This window comes from Brachyistius frenatus, unplaced genomic scaffold (assembly GCF_029030835.1).
Source record: "Brachyistius frenatus isolate BFR_SWC_R1_liver_20210118 unplaced genomic scaffold, ASM2903083v1 Contig_294, whole genome shotgun sequence".
In the NCBI taxonomy this organism is placed as follows: Eukaryota; Metazoa; Chordata; class Actinopteri; family Embiotocidae; genus Brachyistius; species Brachyistius frenatus.
The window spans coordinates 49816-72788 of NW_027210893.1; the positions used below are offsets into that span (position 1 = coordinate 49816).

Genomic DNA, 22973 nt, shown 5'->3' on the forward strand with positions numbered 1-22973 from the left:
CTCACTCAGGCCTCAATATACTCGGCTTTAGTTGTTTGGATCTTAAAGGAGAAATCTGCAAAATGTTGAGTTGAAAATGTTCAAAATTGGACAAACTAGCCTTCAGAAACATGCTGCAGTCCAGTCCGGCTCAGAGTTCATATGTTTAGTTTGCTGTTGATACGAAATTTTTAATGATACAACCTGCACTGCCAATCATCCTAAATGCAGGTGATATCTATTTTTTTCAGATTTCAGCGTAATACCGAGCTGAGGGCAGACTGCTCGATGCCACAGTGACTCACTAGCGCCCCTCACTAACTACACCGCGATGTGTGGCTGTCATGTGATTGACTGTATGTTTGATCAGCTTCACTAAATAATGATCCCTCCATTATTACACGAGCTGCTGCACTGCGTTCAGCTCAGTGGATTTCCCCTTTAATAACATCTCATCAGATCTGTGGATGTGTTTTGGAAGATGAAACCAGAAGGTGGTGTTGTATGATGAACAGTCCAATATCGCCTCCAGAGACAAACTGGAAGAGCAACTGTAGGATCAGATGGTTGCTTTATATAATATCATATATATTACATTAGAGAGAATGCACCTCCTGATGTGGAGGGAAATAAACAGTACGGCATCCTGTGGGGAACGTTCGTGCCCGTAAGGTCCTCGAAAAATCTGAATGGAAGAGAATAATGGTGGGATTCCCTGAGAGGAGGACACATGAACAAAGAGGTTGCTGAACATGCCACAGCAGGAAGTCTGATCCGCCTCCCTGCTTCTATGTAATCACACAATGTTTAAAAAGATAATCACACTTGCAGATCACAGCAGAACCAGACCGACCGGTGTCGTCCTGAACGCCTCTGGAAGCAGAACTACGTGGACTCAAAACAAAAGACAGTGTTTCTGTGTTTTTTCAGTATACGACCTTCCATTTAAAATCATTTCACTGAATCTAAATCTGTATTTTATTGCTGTATTTTCTGCACAAACGACTGCAGTTTCTGATGTTTTCTTTTAATGTGTGTATTTTTAAGGCTGGTTATGTAATAAGTCAAATCCAGCAAACATCACGATCAAGTTCCATAATGTTCCTTTAAAGTTCAAACCAGCTGGTGCCAATTGGACTTCACATCAATAAATAATCTACGTGATGGCGTCAGGGGTTTGTCCTTTAAAGAAATTCTGCCCATTTATCCCAGCTGAGCTCAGTATTGTGTCCTTTTAGCTCAGGCTCAGTCTCCACCAGCTCCTGAGGAACATAAAGCTCTGCTGTGGTCTCCAGCTGTTGGTTTACAGGTCTCTGAGCTGTGGTGGACGGATCCACGTCCACAGAACACGCTGTAGAAACTGAGCTTTATAATAGATGTCTATAAACATTTAACACTTCAATGGATTCCTTGTTTGCAGATGACAGAAATATTTTCACCACATTAAAGAAAGATGGAGCTTTTTCTGATCGCAGGTCAGTTCACATAACTCGTCTAGAGAAGAGGTTCACGCGCACGCACGCACAGATCAAAAAAGATTCACTGATTTAAAAACAGCAACATAAAGCTACTGCTTCAAAATCAAACAATACATTTATTAATTAGAGCACTCGTAAAAATCATTTTAAATCAGCAAGTGTCTGTGTGTGTGTGCGCGAGCTTAGAAACAGCTGTTCCCATTTCCACACAAATGCCACTCATTGTGCCCCTAAAACAACGGCCGAGGAGTCCGATCCCGATTCCCTTTGATTTGTTTATTTATAATATTCAAAAGATTAACAACTAATTTCTACACCATTGTAATGCGACGTGTTTATAAATGTATTCTGTTATAATGGGAAATGAAATAACAGTATTTTGCCACTAGTTCTGGTGCAGTTGTGCTCCTGGTTCGGTGAAAAAAAAAAAGCCAAACAGGAACACTGAATACAGTGAAGGTCCAAAACAGATGATGACATAATCTGAACCACCAGGACGTGTCCTTAAAACACAAAACACAAAACACAAGGGCTTCTGAGTAGGATGAGGTAGATGTTGACATCTGGCAGACGTGTGTGTGTGTGTGTGTGTGTGTGTGTGTGTGTGTGTGTGTGTGTGTGTGTGTGTGTGTGTGTGTGTGTGTGTGTGTGTGTGTGTGTGTGTGTGTGTGTGTGTGTGTGTGTGTCAGCCTTCGTTGTGAATGGAACATAATCTGGTGCTACACAGGTTTCAGCGAGCGTGGTGGTGGGGGTCGGGGGTGGGGGACTGCTTTTGTTCTGATGATCCAGCAGCAGAGCACCATGCGTCACACTAAACATTCTCTGATTGGTCCACCAGTGTGCAGCCACTGCTCTGATAACAGCACCGCGTGAGTGACGGGCCACAAAACCACACCAGGACACACCTGTGGGACACCTCACCTGACAGACAGGCGTTCACTAGAGAAGGGGATACTGAGCGTGCTCCACTCGGACACACACACCCATGGCAGTAAAATACGACCCGACCGGACCACACCGAGCGGACGCTGAGTGTCACTGGGCTCCAAAACAGCAGGCTGGTATCATCCTGTGTGATACCTGGTGTAACTCATGGTTTCATATTTTGATAACAAGGCTCATAACTTCCATCTGACCAAACAAAACTAACAGTAAACAGCTACAAACCCTGCAGCAGGCCTGCTCTCTACAAACAGTCTTTACACCAGACCACGTGGTTGTCATGGAGACGGGAGGACGCATGTGTGCAACCACAGCTTTACTGGCTACGTAAGAAATTCAGTCACAGAAGCCCTGGCATTCAAAAACAGCTCAATATTACAATTGGATTATGAAAACATGGTAAAAAAAGCTCTACATGGTTACGTGTATATAAAGTGTGCACACGTTGGAGGTTAAATGCCCGGCCTGAGGGACCTGTTCAGAAACCTTCTGCTACTGCACAGGAAGAAAACACGGCTGGTCCTATCAGGGGATTAAAGGAAGCAGGTAACAAAGAGTGGAAGGACTAATGCAGCTTCCTTTACATGTCAAAGTAGAGAATAACAAAGTGTAATAATACAGAGATAATACATCTACAGAGGTGGTGGAAGCGCTCCAGTTGTTCTCCCTGGGAGGAGGGGTGGGGTGGGAGGGGGGTCTCAACCCTCTGCTGAGCCTTAAGTGAGCTGGTCTGGATCAAGGCTGGGTGAGTAGGGGGGGGACAGGAAGAGCTGCAAAGCCACCACCAGCGGTGATGCTGCTGTCGCCGTAGTAACCCTGATATGATGGAGCACGGGAGGATCTGAAAGGCAGAAGAGAGCCGGGATGATGACAGCTTTTATCCAAAACTAAACAACGAATGAACTACGGAGAGCAGCGTGAAACTCTGAAGACGAAGCACATTTCTATTTTTATATTCTTTTGAGAAGAAGTTGGCAGACGAGGAGATGAGTGTAGATTTGATTCAGAGACACGGTCAGATCACAGACTGGATATAAAATGTTTAATCTTTCATCTTTAACTCTGCGTCATGTTGCAGGCTGATTTATGTCTTTAAAACTGGACTCAAACAAACTACACCTTTGAACTTACCAAGATATCGGCTCATGGCGCTGTTCAGTCTCTTCCTGAGTGTTTGCTCTTCTAGGCTGGCCGTCTTCATCTGGACACACAAACACAAACATCAGTCTCCAATAAACACGTCACCTCTATTCAGATGTGTTGAGATCTCAGACTGTTTCTAAAAGAGTTCGTAGCTTCAGGTTTGTAAAATGGTTCTGATCCAGAAGTGTCTTCAGCTGCAATACCAGCGAGTGCCACTAGAGGTCGGCTCCAAAAAGCCTCCGGCTCCATAGACTCCCATTCAACTTCTCTCATCAAATCCAAAGTGAATAAAATGTGTCCATCAGTTATCTCGGTGTTGTTAGCTAAAGTCACTCCTTCTTTAGTTTTCTGGAGGTCCATCTGAAAATAATCCCTCATTCATTAGAAAAGAAGATTCAAGAAGACCTGTTTTTGGGGGCGTGTCTGTTTGATTGACAGGCCTGTGGTACAGTCAGGTTACAGCTATCGGTGGGCGGGACGTAGCATCGTCAGGTTTCTGATCAGATCGGTCAAATCCACCTCTGGCTCCTCCCCCTGCTCGTCCAAATATGGTCACTTCCTGCTCCAAACCGCTCCGAACTAGCAAAGATGGTGACGGACAGAATCTGAACTGGAGTCTTCATAATGTTCACAACCCAACGATGACGTCACTGATGGTTGATGACATCACTGATGGATGAGATTCACAACAGAACCACTGGACCCGACCTCTGGCTCTGTTAACGTGTCATGCAGTCTGGTGTCATTGTTGGACAGTGTAGCCGTGTTTGGCAATCAGAATGTTTGTCTTTATTTATGTGGATACACTCCGTCTCCATAACAACCACATCCCGGTTTGAGGACACACAGCCGTGAGCCGGAGGTTTTTACAATGTTGTAAATAAAGTGAATGTTATCTATTTAGCTCCTGTTTTGTGGAGCTTCAGCATGATGCAGGTCTGCAGGAACCACTACTCTATAATACATGAACATGAACACATTGTGTGGCCGACATGCATTTCTCACCACAAGGGTTTCCTTCGACATCGTCCAGGAGGTTGGCTGTAGAGTTGGCTGTGCCCAGTCTGGGGAGGAAATCAGTTAAGAACACAACTGTAGACTCACAAGTCATGGACTTATGAATGTGGACATATGAATCCAAGTTATGGAGGCTCGTATACAGCTGGTGAAGATCTGCTCCGTTATCTGTCCATAAAAAGGAAAGCGGTTCCTGCTGTGTTAGCAGGTCAGCTGATGGAGGAGAGGTGCGACTGTTTGTCTTGTGGTGGAGAGTTTAAAACCATTAAGAGCAGCAGTCATTCACCCATTTATTCTATTAAACTCTAGAGAGGTCCTGACTGCCTGTTAATGGTTCTGCACTGAGAGGGAGACAGAATTGAGCGGTGATTGATGGATGTCGTGTGTGACAGATCAGCTGATGACAGCATGGCAAGACCACAGCTGAAGATCAGCTTTAGACCTGAGGCTTTGTTACAAACTACAGACTGGATATAAAAGCGTTCGTAGCTTCAGGTCTGTAAAATGGTTCTGATCCAGAAGTGTCTTCAGCTGCAATACCAGCGAGTGCCACTAGAGGTCGGCTCCAAAAAGCCTCCGGCTCCATAGACTCCCATTCAACTTCTCTCATCAAATCCAAAGTGAATAAAATGTGTCCATCAGTTCTCTCGGTGTTGTTAGCTAAAGTCACTCCTTCTTATTAGTTTTCTGGAGGTCCATCTGAAAATAATCCCTCATTCATTAGAAAAGAAGATTCAAGAAGACCTGTTTTTGGGGGCGTGTCTGTTTGATTGACAGGCCTGTGGTGCAGTCAGGTTACTGATCCTCCGCTGGCTCCTCCCCCAGCTTGTCCAAATATGGTCACTTCCTGCTCCAAACCGCTCCGAACTAGCAAAGATGGTGACGGACAGAATCTGAACTGGAGGCTTCATAACGTTCACGAACCAACTATGACATCACTGATGGATGATGACATCACTGCTTGTTGCTACTTTGTAAAGCTAAAAGATCAGCTGTGATGGTGCGACAGACAATGTTATGCCACTACTCAGTTACACAAAAAAACCACCAGTAAATTGTGTAACTTGGTGTTCATAATGAACTCTCTCTACACTGTCAGTTCTATGAAAAGAAATAGACTTTATGTCCTTCATTTAAAACCAATATTAAATGTCCATCATCGACTATGAAGGACTTTGTTTAAAATCTGCATCCCTGGTCGCTGTGATACATCCAAGGTGTAAACACAACCATCATCTGGAGACGGAGAACCAGTTCATCTGACTGATGTTCAGACACCAACAGAAGATCTCCTCTCTGTGTTTACCATTTAAACAGCACTGAAGGAAATGAACACTAACAATACAACAGTGTGATGATGCAAAAGGGACTAATGAATGGATGTTACCACACAAGGAGGATGTTGTCAGATGCGATAACCACGGTTACATGAAGGATACGAATGATGCTTCAGGAGCGTCCGTCTCTTCGACTTTCTCCTCTTCGTCTTCTCTGAAAAGGTTTTGGCGATTTCAAACAGCTTCTTCCTGGTTGCTGCAGATGAGGGTCATTGGGGTCATTAATCAGAGAGGCTGCTGGGACTTCTACCAGCAGTGTTGTGGATCACACACACTTACATTTGCCCATGTGTTTGAGTTTGTCTCTGAATAGGGCGTCGTCTGAGATGGCCTCCATGGACGCTGCAGAGTACTGCTCTCCTACACGCGCACACACACACACACACACACACACACACACACACACACACACACACACACACACACACACACACACACACACACACACACACACAGCATCACTGTACACTTCTGTACATCACATACATGCAGTATTATTATTATACTAATATTGATATCAGGATGTGTGAAGCTGAAGTGTGAGTGACAGCGCACACAGAGCAGAGTTCAGATGAGGATATCTACCTGTGGAACTCTCCATGCTAGATGAATGATTGGACTTTGATTTCTTTGACTCATACTTCAAGCGATCTAAAAACAGAGAGCAGATGTTATGACCGCTGATGTGATGAGGTCATGACTCAACTTCTGAACCTCCACTTCATTTCATCTGGACCAGAGAAAGGAAAAGAGGTTGAAGTTCTGCAGGATTTAAAGGAAGAGTTGTGCTCATCACCAATCTCATCTCTGCAGAACTAAAACACAAAACATGAGGTGTCCTGTTCACATCGTTCAGCTCGTCAGAGACTCTGAGGATTAAAGAGTTTCCCTCCTGATTGACAGTTTGATCCCAGAAATGTGAAATTCTTTGTTTGAATATTTGCTCCTTTAGAAGACACCTAAAAAAATGAGTGAGGTTCAGCACCTCCAAATATTATTATCATTAAAAATATAAACTGAAGGATGTTTGACTGAGACGAATGGAGACATATGGAATTAATTTTGTCCAAGTAAAGAAAGATAACAGCAGCAGAGACGTAGTGAGCTCACCAGCATCTGACAGCCAACCTGCGGTGACAGTGAGGTGACTTGTTCAAACACCAGAACGTCTGACCGAGCTGAAGCTTAAACCATTAAAAATTTGACAATAGACACAAACTCACAAATAAAAGTCAGAAACATAAACCAGACGTCTTCCCTTTTTCAAACATGGGCATCTACTGTGTGACGAGCTGTCAGATGCTGCTGCTGTACGATCAAACATTCACGTTGACTCAGAGACAAAAGTAATTCCAAAAGACAAGCAGAGGCCGTGAACATCGGGGGGATCAAACCCGGAGCTGTGGAGTTCACATTCAGCTTTAACAAAAATGTCCTCACAAAACATCTCAAAGTATTTCATGTTTACTGACATGCAGTCTTCTTCCCTGCCTGCTCTCATGAACCCTATGCAGGCGTGTTGCTGCCCCCTGCAGGACGGCTGCAGGAGGACACGGCTTTACTGCATTACTGCAGGTAAAAACTCCACAGGAACGCTTTGATGACCATTTGTCAGTATGAACTGTGAAGCATCTCACAGCCTCAAATGTTAGTAATCTTATATTACAATATCACGAGGGACTCACATTTAGTGTGTGTGTGTGTGTGTGTGTGTGTGTGTGTGTGTGTGTGTGTGTGTGTGTGTGTGTGTGTGTGTGTGTGTGTGTGTGTGTGTGTGTGTAGTACCACCTCTCTCCAAGGCGATGAGGAACTCGCGGTTGCGCTGCAGCTCCCTCATGAACTCCTCGTTCTGCAGAAACAAGGCGATGCGCTCGTCCTCCAGATACTGCTTCAGCTTCTTGTCCTGCTCCGTGGCTCCTGAACCTGGACCTCCGTCGGGCCCCCCAGTTCCTGGCCCAGAACCAGACTGAGCGGTCCATTGACTCGAGGAAACTGAAGAGGATGAGGATGATGAAGGCTGAGACAGACTGCTCTGAGAGCTCTGCTGAGATAAAGACAAGAGAGACGGATAAAGACAGCTCCATTTCACCTGACCCGGATCCTCAGGTTAAACCAACAACCCTGAACAGGACCGGTACTCCTGGCACCGGTACGTACAGGAACAGTCCTGCTGTCGGTACTGTGCAGGGACGTGTCAGTAGTTTGGTGAAGGGATGAACATAAATGTGGTGTGTGTGTGTGTGTGTGTGTGTGTGTGTGTGTGTGTGTGTGTGTATATATAACAGATGTGGAGGCAGGATGAGGTTAAACATGAACACCCAGCAGAACCAGCAGAGCTCATTGATCAACATGTGAAGTAAATATATATGAAAACATAAACCTGCCTACAGCTTGAAGAGATGCTGAGACAGACCGGTGGTGAAATGTTCCTCTGGTGTTTGAGCAGTACCCAAGTCCATTGCACCATTGTTTGATGTGTATATATTTCTTTCTTTGCTGTATATACATCTATTTATGTTTTATATGTCTATTTATGTCTGTCTGTTTGAGCTGAAGTTATAACCGGAGTCAAATTCCTTGTACGTGTTAACATACCTGGCCAATAAAGCTGATTCTGATTCTGATGGTCGTTTAACTGCTTCACACATCAACAGGAAGCACCTAGAAGCCCTGGATATGACATCACACGTTTACCTTGATGCTGTCGAGCTGCTGCGGCAGGATCCGCAGGAAGTCATCGGGGAGGTTTCCCAGCAGAGGAGGGTTCCAGTTGCGGTAGCTCCTGACCTGCTGGTGACCTGCAGGGGGATGGGCCTCGAATCTGGGACAGGAAGTGACAGGACACAGAAGTCAAACTATCAGCTGCATCATCCACTGATCTCCAGCTATCAAACACTGCCATTAATGATCTAAATCCTTCATGGTTCACACTGACAGGAAGCACATGGGAGGACCAGAGGCAGGAAACATCTGCTTTAGTGCCAGTAAATTTCAGCTAATTAGTGGATAAAAGCCTAAAACTCTGCAGCTCCACCTTCTCACATGTTGTTAGTGACTGGAACTAAATAATTGTTGTGTATAATTTTCCATCAATGATTATTTTAAAAAGTGTTACATTCTAAATATGATCAAAAGGTTAAAATACATAAAGTGTCCATTCTCTCATCTCCTGAAAATAATGGTAGGCTAAAACAGGCACATGGTGATTTTATTTTTCATATTCAATAAAGGATTATTACTAGAATAAAGTGTCTAAAAACAGAATAAAAATGCATTTCCATCTGCTCTGAGAAGCAGCAGCCTGGTGGTGAGTCGGTGTAACTGCAGGTCAACAACAGGCCAGAGTGACCTCCACAAGAGATGCACACCACACCCGCTAGATGGGAAACGCCATGACAATAATTTATTAAATAAATGTGGTATGATATGAAAGGTGTGCGTGTGTTGATATCAGACGGGAGGATCTCTTGCCATATCAGCAGATATCGACACTGATCAGGTTTTAAGAAGGTAAAACATGAGAAGACAAATAGGATAAAAAGGATGTTTGGTAAAAAGTCTCATTCAGGAAACAATTCTGTTTGCTGCATGCAGTAAAAATGTTTTCACACTGAATTCCACCAGCCTGCCAGTGTTTTCTCTCGGTCTCATTTGGCCTGAATTTAACGAGATAACAGCTGGATATTAACTACAGCTGAAGAGTCTTTACACATCTATTGCGGTTTAAGGTGGGTTTTTTTACAGGACAGCCTCCCTTCAGGAAGTTGTTCCTGTGGTGACCTGGTGTGACACAGCAGAAGAGCATGACATCACTGTAATCAGCCCTGGTGTCAGTAGAACAATGATCCAGATATTGAGCTCCGTGTTTGCTGAAAAGGAAATAAAGGTCCGGTTGATGCAGCGCTACAACTACGTCTCTGCTCCTCCTCATCACTGCAGAGCTGCTGCTGAGTTCTCCAAGGAACATCTGGAGAGGGAACAGGCCTCCTGAAGGCTGGCGGTAATGATGTCATCAGCAAATCGACTCTCGAAGGCTGAGAGAACATCTTGAGCTAAACACTCCTCTCATCCACCATCATCACTGCTTCTGTTACAGCGTCGTCTTTACCAGGCGGATCCATTAAAAACCATCATTGTTAGAGTTTGTGTTGATCACACTCTATCTGACGCCACAAAACATGTATTTTTAGATAATCCGGTTAACGTGATCAACATGTGCGGACTGGCTGAGGACCGTTAACGGACTCGGAGGATCTTTAGTTGGACAGAATGACTGAACGCCTGATGAGTCTTCACAGGAGAAACATGCAACACGGTCATACAATTAAAAACCATGATGTGATGTTTTGGACTCCGAAGGGAGGATCCCAACGATTCTCACTGACAGCAGAGTACTTCAACAACTATTGGACACACCGTCATGTTTTCACTCCAGGGACACTCATGCTTCCTATTTAGTAACTGAATTTAACACCATCAATGCTCAGACACTCTATGACCAAATACCTTCACACTTCATGTATAATCAGTCCCTCCAGGAAATCATGTGACCGCCGTAATTAATGCTAACTTAAGCAAATGCCGTAATATTTGCAGAAGTTTGCAACTTTTTCTAAATTCCTGCAATTTTTCCACAAAAAATGTTGTCATCAGAATCTGTGCTGAAAGTATTAACAACATTATTGTTGTATTAACAACATCATGTAAATCTTTTCAAACTAAACTTGCTTAACACAAACTAACTTCCAGAGGAAACAGGAACAAGAGGAGGAACAGGAACAAGAGGAGAAACAGGAAGTGACAGGGTTCGTGGGAAATGTGTTCTTCACATTAAAATGATGTGATTAAATGTTTGTGATCAAAGGAAGTGATTCCATATTACTGGATGTTAAATGAGTTTTCTCCACACGTCCAGTTGTCAGAGACGTCTCTTTGTTTGTTTCATCCAGCAGGTCTATGTGTTGAATGAACATGAATTAAACAGCATCTAAAGCTCTTATTTTGAAAGGCTGATGTAGTCCTTGTTTCTATATTCCAGTCACAGACGCTCTGTTCTGGAAACATACGTAGCTTTTAGGACCTTTTAGGACCTTTTATCTCCACGGTTCTCTAAGTTCAATAAGTACATTAAAAAAGATTAGAACTAAAATATTCCAGTAATGTGCAGCAGGATTATTATCACAGGAAGTGATGTAATCACCTTGATCAGGTAGTGATTAAAAAATAAATAATTTTTCGCTGGTCTACTTGTGGTTCCTAGAGTTTCCAGAAGTAGAATGGGAGGCGGAGCTTCAGTTTTCAGGCTCCTCCCCTGTGGAACCAGCTCCCAGTTTGTGGGGCAGAAACCCTCTCTAGCTTTAAGATTAGACTCAAAACGTTCCTTCTTGATAAAGCCTACAGTTAGGGCTGGCTCAGGTAGACCTGAACCAACCCTTAGTTATGCTGTTATAGGCCGAGGCTGCTGGAGGACCTCGTTACATGCTGAGCTTCTTTTCTTTCCTCCTACTCTTTAACTGACTCATACCTCACCATCTTCTTCTCTCCCATAGTTTCTTCTTATTATCTGTTGTCTCCATTCAGTTCCTTCACTCGTGTAGTTTCTGTTCTTTCTTTTCCAGATGTCCCGTCATGGAGCTGCATGTCTCTGCTCTGTGATTGTCGTCTCCATCAACAGTTCTTCTCTTCTGTCTCTATGCTGTCCTTTTCTCTCTCTGCTCTCCTCTCACCCCAACCGGTCGAGGCAGATGGCCGCCCACCTCTGATCCTGGTTCTGTTAACAGATGCTCCGCCCACCTCTGATCCTGGTTCTTTTAACAGATGCTCCGCCCACCTCTGATCCTGGTTCTGTTAACAGATGCTCCGCCCACCTCTGATCCTGGATCTGTTAACAGATGCTCCGCCCACCTCTGATCCTGGTTCTGTTAACAGATGCTCCGCCCACCTCTGATCCTGGTTCTGTTAACAGATCCTCCTCCCACCTCTGATCCTGGTTCTGTTAACAGATGCTCCGCCCACCTCTGATCCTGGATCTGTTAACAGATGCTCCGCCCACCTCTGAGCCTGGTTCTGTTAACAGATGCTCCGCCCACCTCTGATCCTGGTTCTGTTAACAGATCCTCCGCCCACCTCTGATCCTGGTTCTGTTAACAGATGCTCCTCCCACCCCTAAGTCTGGTTCTGTTAACAGATGCTCCGCCCACCTCTGAGTCTGGTTCTGTTAACAGATGCTCCGCCCACCTCTGATCCTGGTTCTGTTGGAGGTTTCTTCCTGTTAAAGGGAGTTTTTCTTCCCTCTGTTGGAGGTTTTTCTCCCTTAAAGAGGAGTTTTTCCCTCCTAGCTAATGTGGGAATTGTTGGTTTCTCTGTTTAATGTTGTAAAGTTCTGCTGTAAAGACTTTAATGTTTTAAGTGCCATTAAATAACCTGTGTTGTGATTTGGTGCTGTATAAATAAAGTTTAATTGAATTGGAATTCCTCACCGAGGGGGGTGTGGGAGGGGCCTCCGGGTACTTCCTGTCATAAATGTGCATGTCATATGTTGGTGGAGAGTAAACTGGAGGTGGCTCTTCATCAGAACTGTCCGGCTCCAGAGTTCGCTCCAGAATCTAGAAAACAAAGAGTTTTATTAACTGGTCTTTAAAGCTGGTTTGATCCATTTCATCATTGTGACTGGTGATGAAAAATAAACATCTTTCAAGAAATATCACAAAAGTTGTCATGAGCAGTTTTTCTGGATCATCAGTCAGATTTTGAAGTAAGAATAAAAAATAAATGTAATTTTTATGGGAGAGTATCCTGGTTTTTAATCTCCCGTGTGTTTGTGATCATTTATGCTGTTTACATACAACATTAAAAAAAAACCTGAACACATGATAACAGGATCCAGGTTTCAGCCTCCATCTTCTTCACAGACAGAGAAACCTGCAGAAGTTGTTTCTGTGCCACAGCATGTTTCTAAAAGCAGGACATAGTCTGATCGCTGATAAGATATTTATGTGTGCAGATCACAGCCAGGACACCAGCGTGTGTTTGAATGACCATTAAATAAAAGTGGTGCTCAGCTGGTACTGATGTTGGCGTCACGGCTCCTTTCCACTGACCTCTGGTGGGATGCTGTCGTCCGAGTCGGAGCTGTCGTCCGTGCCGTGGCCGTCGATGCTCATCTGGAGCAGCTGGTCGATGGTGGCGTCCACAGCTCCGTTGTTGGAGCGCAGCACGCACTCGATCACCTCGTAGTCCATGGAGGGGAACATGGTCTTGAAGTCCTCCATGGCCTGGTTGAACTCCAGGCGTCGGACCTGCCGGTTGGGCCTGCTGTTGTTGAGCTGCCCCTGTCCTCCGCTGCCTCCACCTCCGCCGCTCCTGGAGCCTCCGTTGCTGCTGCTGCGCCTGAACAGGCTGGTCATCCTCAGGGCCGGGCTGCTTTGGGCGCCGCCCACCTACCGACAGGATGGTTCTTCTGTCCCGTCAACGCTTCAGCCCTTCAGTCTCGCTTGTTTTCACTACTGACCCGCTCACTTTCTCATTCCTACACAAACATGGCAGTCATTTGATGAGTTCAGAAAAACGGGAGGTTTTCCTCCCAAAGCGACCGTTTAATGAGCTGCATCCACCATGCTGCTGTCACCGAGAGAGAGAGGCTGGAGACGAAGAAAGGCCGAGGTCCTCTCAGAACGGAGATCAGACTGAACCAGAAGGCTTCATACCCACATCCAGGTCAACACCTGCAGAGCAGAGAGCAGGTCAGGGAGAGGGAACACGCGTGATCCCCACAGCACGCCGTCGGGGAACACGCGTGATCCCCACAGCACAGTCAGTCACTGAACAGACTCAAACTTCATATAAAACCATGATCTGCAGAACTCCTGTGATTTCTGTTGTTTCCCTGTTGCCCCCTACTGGTAGCTGAAGGTATTTGCAGTGTTCTCTTCATCTCTGTGATTCCTGCCTCTCTCTCTCCTCACTGGGTTTATTGTGGCGGCCGGCCGCCCGGTGCCACATGTCGGTACCAGGCCCGGTCCACAGCCCGTCTTAGTGTTCCAGTCACTGAGAGCCCAGCTTTGATGTAAACAACGTGGCCACCCTGCAGCCTTGTCTTTACACTTTGAGTGATACAGGATTCAAAAAAACATGTCCCAGACAGTCAGAAAGGGTGTTACTATATTTTATATTATATAATCAAACTGCTGATGTCACCCAGATGACCAAGCAGCATGTAGGACCCACAGACTGTTTCTAAAAGAGTTCGTAGCTTCAGGTCTGTAAAATGGTTCTGATCCAGAAGTGTCTTCAGCTGCAATACCAGCGAGTGCCACTAGAGGTCGGCTCCAAAAAGCCTCCAGCTCCATAGACTCCCATTCAACTTCTCTCATCAAATCCAAAGTGAATAAAATGTGTCCATCAGTTCTCTCGGTGTTGTTAGCTAAAGTCACTCCTTCTTCTTAGTTTTCTGGAGGTCCATCTGAAAATAATCCCTCATTCATTAGAAAAGAAGATTCAAGAAGACCTGTTTTTGGGGGCGTGTCTGTTTGATTGACAGGCCTGTGGTGCAGTCAGGTTACTGATCCTCCGCTGGCTCCTCCCCCAGCTCGTCCAAATATGGTCACTTCCTGCTCCAAACTAGCAAAGATGGTGACGGACAGAATCTGAACTGGAGGCTTCATAACGTTCACAAACCGATGATGACATCACTGATGGTTGATGACATCACTGATGGATGAGGATTGGAAGGACCTTTACTGTCCTGCTGGAGGAGAACCTCGCTGGGGACACACACATGGGCCTGAGCGCGCGCGCGCGCGCGCACACACACACACACACACACACACACACACACACACACACACACACACACACACACACACACACACACACACACACACACACACACACACACACCTTATCTAAGCAATCTGAAGTCATAGGCAAGTTATATTTGTATGTTTTATGAAGCTTCATTGTTATTTGAAGTTGGATGGCCGGGTACCTTCATTATTTAAGCAATTTTACACGAGAGGATGTGCTTTAATTCATTACTGGCACGACAGCGATGCGGTCAGGAGGCCGTAAGCATCACTGAATGACTGCTTAAAATGTTACCGAGTTACATCACATCAGTGTTGCTCAGCAAACACGCTCATCTCACAGGACGAGGAGACACAACATCAGTACAGATGGAAAAGAAGATGTCAGATTATAACTTCCTGAATCCAAAAGTCATTAAAACAGAAGCAACGTCTCGTTCCTCCTACGAGCTGCAATCACAGGGATCAACTAGGAGCTGAACAGATAACACTGGTCTGGATGAGACGAGGTAGGGAGCGTCTACAGTGACACACTGAAGAAAAGAACAATATTTAATAACTTCAGTCTTTCCCAGCAGCTTGTTACTAAAATCATCTTGCATAGATTAATAATCTTTTCAATTAAAACATTTTCTAATTTATGCAACAGCACATTTTTCTATCATAACCAACAGGAGATTAATGATGGCTGAAACAGGTGAATTTAAGAAAAATGAGAGAGATGATGGATGTAAACAGTCACCCAGTGGGTAATTTGGGTCAATGGCTTGTTAGGTGAAACACTGGTGCACATTCAGAGACACGCTCACTAAAACATGATGCCAACCTCCTGACAGCAGGAAGAACAGCAGCTTTGTTTACTGAGTAACAAGAACAACTGGGAAAACTATAAAAAGAAAACCACAAAGGTCGAGGTCAAGCATGTGAAATACAGAACGCACATACAATCCTGTTTCCAAAAAGTTGGGACGCTGTTTAAACGTTAATAAAAGCAGAATGCAATGATTTGCAAATCCTGTAAACCCATATTTAGTTGAAAATAGACCAAAGACAACATAGATGTTGAAATGGAGAAAAAAAAAAGTGCTCATTTTGAATCTGATGTCAGCAACACGTCTGTATGAAGTTGGGACAGGATCATGTTCACTAGTGAGAATAGAGGTACTTTAATCACTTGCTGAATTCCTGCATCCTCAACAACTGCATAGAGATGCAAGTCTTTAACAATAAACACCCAATTCTATAGTTGCACATTTCGTCCTGTTTGAATCTGCACGAAGAAGCTGTTTAAATGCTGCCTGCTTTAATATATCTACACTGAAGGAAATCATTAGTTCATCTCTTGCCCAGTTTGTAAGTTACAAACAAAGAAATTCTGACAAAGAAATGAACGGTCTATAATTGTAATGGAGGTTTATTTTAACAGAGACAGAATATAAAAACAAAAATCCAGAAAATCACATCATATAAAAGTTATAAATTGATTTGCATTTGATTGTGAAATAAGTATTTGATCCCGAAGCAGAACATGACTCAGTACTTGGTGCAGAAAGCGTTGTTGGCGAGGTCAGAGGTTTCTGGTAGTTGGTGTCCAGGTTTGAACATCTCAGGAGGGATGTTGTTCACTCCTCTTTGCAGATCCTCCAAAATCCTTCAGGTTTCCAGGCTGTTGCTCGGCAACAGGAAGCTTCAGCTCCCTCCTCAGATGTTCTCTGGGATGAAGGTCCGGAGACCGGCTCGACCTCTCCGTGACCTTCATGTGCTTCTTCTTGAGCCGCTCCTTTGTTGCCTCGTCGTATGTTTTGGGTCATTGTGGTGCTGAAGACCGTCCACGACCCGTCTCCAGTGTCCCGGCTGAGGGAAAGAGGTTGTCCCCCAAGATGTCCCGGTACACGACCCCGTCCGTCCTCCCCTCGATGCGGTGAAGTCGTCCTCTCCCCTCAGCAGAGACACCCCCAAAGCAGAATGTCTCCACCTCCATGTTGGACGGTGGGACGGTGTTCTCGGGTTCTAGTCAGCGTTTCTCTTCCTCCAAACACAGCGAGTCCAGTTGATGTCAAAGAGCTGGATGTTGGTCTCCTCTGACCATGTCACCTTCTCCAAGCCTTCTCTGAATCCTTCAGGTGTTCGTTAGTAAGCTTCAGACAGGTCTGTCCATATGTCTTCTTCAGCCGGGGGACCTCGCAGCGCTGCAGGATCTTAATCCATGGCGTCATGTGTTACCGATGGTTTCCATGGTGACTGTGGTCCCAGCTGTCTGGAGACCATGAACAAGTTCCTCCAGTGTAGTTCTGGGCTGATCCCTCACCTTCCTCATGATCATCAATACCCCACAAGGCCAGATCTCCATGGAGCCCCAGACCGAGGAGATCCAGACGGAGTACATCCAGACCGAGGAGATGCAGACAGAGGAGATCTAGACCGAGGAGATCTAGACCGAGGAGATGCAGACCGAGGAGATGCAGACCGAGGACATCCAGACCGAGGAGATCCAGACCGAGGAGACGCAGACCGAGGAGACGCAGACCGAGTACATCCAGACCAAGGAGACGCAGACCGAGGAGATCCAGACCGAGGAGATGCAGACCGAGGAGATGCAGACCGAGGACATCCAGACCGAGGAGATGCAGACCGAGGAGATCCAGACCGAGGACATCCAGACCGAGGAGACGCAGACCGAGGACGTCCAGACCGAGGAGGTCCAGACCGAGGAGATCCAGACCGAGGACGTCCAGACCGAGGACGTCCAGACCGAGGAGACGCAGACCGAGGAGACGCAGACCGAGGAGAAACAGACCGAGGACGTCCAGACCGAGGAGATGCAGACCGAGGAGATGCAGACCGAGTACATCCAGACCGAGCAGATGCAGACCGAGGACATCCAGACCGAGGACGTCCAGACCGAGGACATCCAGACTGAGGACATCCAGACCGAGCAGGTCCAGACCGAGGAGATCCATGTCATTTTTAGTGTTTCTTCCATTTCCCAATAATCTCACCAACAGTTGTCTCCTTCTCACCGAGCTGCTGGCCGATGGTCTTGTAGTCCATTCCAGCCTCGTGCAGGTCTACGATTTGACACAAGTAACGAGTTGAGACGGGTGTCTTTTATACAGGTAACGAGTTGAGACGGGCGTCTTTTATACAGGTGACCAGTTGAGACGGATGTCTTTTATACGGGTGACCAGTGGAGACGGGCGTCTTTTACACGGGTGACCAGTGGAGACGGGTGTCTTTTATACGGGTGACCAGTGGAGACGGGTGTCTTTTATACGGGTGACCAGCGGAGATGGATGTCTTTTATACAGGATACCAGCGGAGACGGGTGTCTTTTATACAGGTGACCAGCGGAGACGGGCGTCTTTTATACAGGTGACCAGCGGAGACGGGCGTCTTTTATACAGGTGACCAGCGGAGACGGGCGTCTTTTATACAGGTGACCAGTTGAGTCGGGCGTCTTTTATACAGGTGACCAGTTGAGACCGGCGTCTTTTATACAGGTGACCAGTTGAGACCGATGTCTTTTATACAGGTGACCAGTTGAGACCGATGTCTTTTATACAGGTGACCAGTGGAGACAGGCGTCTTTTATACAGGTGACCAGTTGAGACCGATGTCTTTTATACAGGTGACCAGTTGAGTCGGGCGTCTTTTATACAGGTGACCAGCGGGGACGGATGTCTTTTATACAGGTGACCAGCGGAGACGGGTGTCTTTTATACAGGTGACCAGCGGAGACGGGTGTTTTTCATACAGGTGACCAGCGGAGACGGAGGTCTTTTATACAGGTGACCAGTGGAGACGGATGTCTTTTATACAGGTGACCAGTTGAGACGGATGTCTTTTATACAGGTGACCAGTGGAGACGGATGTCTTTTATACAGGTGACCAGTGGAGACGGATGTCTTTTATACAGGTGACCAGTGGAGACGGAGGTCTTTTATACAGGTGACCAGTGGAGACGGATGTCTTTTATACGGGTGACCAGTGGAGACGGATGTCTTTTATACGGGTGACCAGTGGAGACGGGCGTCTTTTATACGGGTGACCAGTGGAGACGGGCGTCTTTTATACGGGTGACCAGTGGAGACGGGTGTCTTTTATACAGGTGACCAGCGGAGACGGGTGTCTTTTATACAGGATACCAGCGGAGACGGGTGTCTTTTATACAGGATACCAGCGGAGACGGGTGTCTTTTATACAGGTGACCAGCGGAGACGGGCGTCTTTTATACAGGTGACCAGCGGAGACGGGCGTCTTTTATACAGGTGACCAGCGGAGACGGGCGTCTTTTATACAGGTGACCAGTTGAGACCGATGTCTTTCATACAGGTGACCAGTTGAGACCGATGTCTTTTATACAGGTGACCAGTGGAGACAGGCGTCTTTTATACAGGTGACCAGTTGAGTCGGGCGTCTTTTATACAGGTGACCAGTGGGGACGGATGTCTTTTATACAGGTGACCAGTGGGGACGGGTGTCTTTTATACAGGTGACCAGCGGAGACGGGTGTTTTTCATACAGGTGACCAGCGGAGACGGAGGTCTTTTATACAGGTGACCAGTGGAGACGGATGTCTTTTATACAGGTGACCAGTTGAGACGGGCGTCTTTTATACAGGTGACCAGCGTAGACGGGTGTGTTTTATACAGGTGACCAGCGGAGACGGGCGTCTTTTATACAGGTGACCAGTGGAGACGGGCGTCTTTTATACAGGTGACCAGTGGAGACGGATGTCTTTTATACAGGTGACCAGCGGAAACGGGCGTCTTTTATACAGGTGACCAGCGGAAACGGGCGTCTTTTATACAGGTGACCAGTGGAGATGGGCGTCTTTTATACAGGTGACCAGTGGAGACGGGCGTCTTTTATACAGGTGACCAGCGGAGACGGGCGTCTTTTATACAGGTGACCAGCGGAGACGGGCGTCTTTTATACAGGTGACGAGTTGAGATTCGGAGAACTTTCTTAAAGCGAGAGGACAAATCTAACCGTCTATAGGAGACAGAATTCTTGTTGGTTGGAAATCAAATACTTATTTCACAATCAGATGCAAATCAAATTTATAACTTTTATATGATGTGATTTTCTGGATTTTTGTTTTTATATTCTGTCTCTGTTAAAATAAACCTCCATTACAATTATAGACCGTTCATTTCTTTGTCAGAGGACAAACTTACAAACTGGGCAAGAGATGGACTAATGATTTCCTTCAGTGTAGTTGTGGTGTCCTCCATCGGTTGGAGCCCGGCTGAGACTCCGCCACCACTGAACACAAAGCATCGCCCAGCGATAGCTGTAACCTGACTGCAGCACTGGCCTGTCAATCAAACAGACACGCCTCAAAAACAGGTCTTTTTGAGACCTAACATCTAATTAATGAGATTCATTTTCAGATGGACCACCAGAAAACTAAGGAGTGACTTTCCAGAATGACAACAAAATGACTTGTAAAAATTTTTATTGACTTCATATTTGATGAGAGAAGTTGAATGGGAGTCTATGGAGCTGACCTCTAGTGGCACTCGGTGGTATTGCAGCTTAAAGCACTTCTGCATCGAACTAAATTTTTCAGACTTGGACGCAACGAACACTTTTATAAACAGTCTGCAGCTGTAACGGGACAAAACAGCAGAAACCTCCACAGCGATAACAGAAAGTGCTCATGAAGATGTGGATCCTGAAGGAGTGACTGCCTCCGAGTTCTTTTCTACAACAGGACTCAGAGTCACCCAGGCAAACAAGTTTGGTTTAAACAAAGAAACCACAAACAAGCCAGAAGGGTTTCCCCAGTACCACCACGACTGACTGAAGCAGCCGCACCGTGATCCGGTGCTGGAGGTCAGTCCGGTTCTGGGAGTCCACTCATTCAGGGCAGAGCTCACACAGACAGACAGTACATGACATTTACATCACGACGACTCCTGCTGGTAGGAATTGGCCTTTATTGGGGTTTATCATTGTTTGACTACAACTTCACTCTCTTGGTTCACAAACAGCTCTCATCATTTCAACATCATTTCAGGTCACAGCACGTTTTCAAAGCTCAAAAACATTTAAAATTGCCAATACTAACATTAATCCTCTCAAATCCTAAGATCACGAGCAGCGGTGGAAAGCCTGTCGTCTGTCACATTGTCCCTTTCCAAACCTCAACCTGTTGTAAAAACTGTGACGTCACAGATCCTGGTGCTTACAGACAGCGCTCAGAGATTTATCATGTACGTTTATCAAAAAGCAGTTTGATGTTTAGCGGCTGTCTGCGGATCTGTGACCTGAAGCCGGCGGATTAAATGTCCAGATGAGAAATCCAACCAGGAACACCTCGATGGGCCTGAGGATGAAACAAGGGACGCAGAAAGCAAACAACTTTTCAACGTCGTGATATCCGTTTGTTCTCTTTACGGTGTAAACCGTGTACACCGTGTAAACGGTGTAAACCGTGTAAACCGTGTAAACGGTGTAAACCGTGTAAACGGTGTAAACCGTGTAAACCGTGTAAACCGTGTAAACGGTGTAAACGGTGTAAACGGTGTAAACGGTGTAAACCGTGTAAACGGTGTAAACGGTGTAAACCGTGTAAACGGTGTAAACCGTGTAAACGGTGTAAACGGTGTAAACCGTGTAAACGGTGTAAACGGTGTAAACGGTGTAAACCTCCCACCGGTCGTCTTCAGACTCAGCTCGACATGTCAGAAATCATGAAGCGAAAACGAGCCGGTGCCGCTGACTGAACGGAACAGCAGCTAATAATAATAATAATAATAATAATAATAATAATAATAAAACTAATAACCGAGGTCCCGCAGCGACGTGTTAGCTCCTAGCAGCGGCCTCCGGGGAACCGAGGTCCCGCAGCGACGCGCTAGCTCCTCCGGCTAACCCTCCTCCGTCAGGCCGCGGCCAGCGGCTCCGGAGCTCCGTCCGGTCTCGATCCGCTCCGTCTCGACGTGTCACCGGGATCTCACACTACTGATACCGACTCGTCCATTTCCCGAGGCGGACCCCACCGAGCCGGGCTCACCGTGTCCGACCTCACGCTGCTGCTCGCTGACTAAAGCAGCCCGTCGTCAGGTCCGTCTACCGGCCAACACAACTACATGTCGTCGTTACTCACCGACAGGGTGGCCGGGGTCCCGCCGAGCAGAGGCTATCCACCGAGAGGACCAGACGGGGCAGCGCAGCGGAGGGTCCGGGCATCGTAACGGGAAGCAGAAGGGTCCCGTCGCTGCTCACACCAACAGAGCTGCCATTAAAACCAGCCAGCTACCGGAAGTCAGCTCCAAACTCATACGGCTCTTCAAAATAAAAGACAGAATTACATATTGTGTACAAAATTAATACCATTCATAAAATATTTCTATTCATTAGTTAAAAAAAATAATCTGATGCCAACCAAAAGATGCACATACTTGTAATAATTATAAATTAATACAACATGTAGATCAAGTAAATTAGTTATTATCATCTAGTACCACATAAATCTCTGAAATGCAGTTTTTAATATAAACAAATAAATATATGTGAGCGTTTGTGTTTATGGTTTTAATTATCCTGAGAGTAGTCCAGTAATAGTATTTATACTAAGGCATAATGCAGAATGTAAAAAAAGCCATTCAAATAAGAGAAAAACAACATTTAGGTTAAAGAAAACTGCACAATATTGACTCGGGGTTTATTTCCCCACACTGAATGGTGACTAGAGGCCAAGGCACTGTCAGGAGGTTTTCACTTTTCCTGACAACATTTGTCAGTCAATGAAGTGAGAAGCCAAAATACCAACCAATTAATATAAAAGGCCCTCCAGAGACTTTCCACCTGCGGTAATACAACAGTTTCCCCTTTTGTTTAGGGGGAGGAGGATGTTCTCTACGGAAGAAATATCTAATATCTATATGGAATTCATTCATCATGATATGTTTTCAGACAGATTACCTACATATTGCAGACCTGCGAACTGGAATGGTGGCAAAAATATGAATTCCTTAGGTGGTGCAAACGCACAAACACAAACACAAGCAAAATCCACGAGCAAACAAATCGACAAGGCAAAGTCGGGGCGATGACCAATTACGTGCCTCCTCTCATCCCCAGTATGAGCAGCATGAACCAGAAGAGCGTCTGAGCCTGGTCACTTCACTTCCCCAGGTCTACTGACTGTAGTCAGCTGTAGCTTATGTGGGAATTGTTTGAATTGAATTGAATAGAATTGCATTGAATAGTTCAGCTGATCCTCATAGATACTGAGTAGACAGAGAAGCTGTTGGAGCAGC

General features: G+C 45.8%; 1 protein-coding gene across 1 annotated transcript; it reads right to left on the reverse strand.

Moving 5' to 3' along the window:
• Positions 1-1553: 1553 nt before the first annotated feature.
• On the reverse strand, positions 1554-21905 carry cuedc1b (CUE domain containing 1b). Its single transcript, XM_069722524.1, has 11 exons — positions 21818-21905; positions 12997-13620; positions 12380-12501; positions 8591-8723; positions 7685-7940; positions 6482-6547; positions 6176-6256; positions 5999-6092; positions 4548-4606; positions 3531-3600; positions 1554-3240 (listed from the first exon to the last, which is right to left on the reverse strand). Coding segments are annotated over exons 2-11 (1188 nt in total). The 5' UTR covers positions 13303-13620; positions 21818-21905; the 3' UTR covers positions 1554-3239.
• Between the last annotated feature and the right edge of the window lie 1068 nt (positions 21906-22973).

What these genes read in the sequence shown, in the direction of transcription:
- cuedc1b (XM_069722524.1), bottom strand. Translation starts at nt 13,302, where the DNA reads ATGACCAGCCTGTTCAGGCGCAGCAGCAGCAACGGAGGCTCCAGGAGC. An exon ending in ACTCAAACACATGGGCAAAT is followed by an intron (nt 6,093 to 6,175) that starts GTAAGTGTGTGT and finishes CCTCATCTGCAG; the next exon opens with CAACCAGGAAGAAGCTGTTT. An exon ending in ACGCTCCTGAAGCATCATTC is followed by an intron (nt 4,607 to 5,998) that starts GTATCCTTCATG and finishes TTTCCTCCCCAG; the next exon opens with ACTGGGCACAGCCAACTCTA.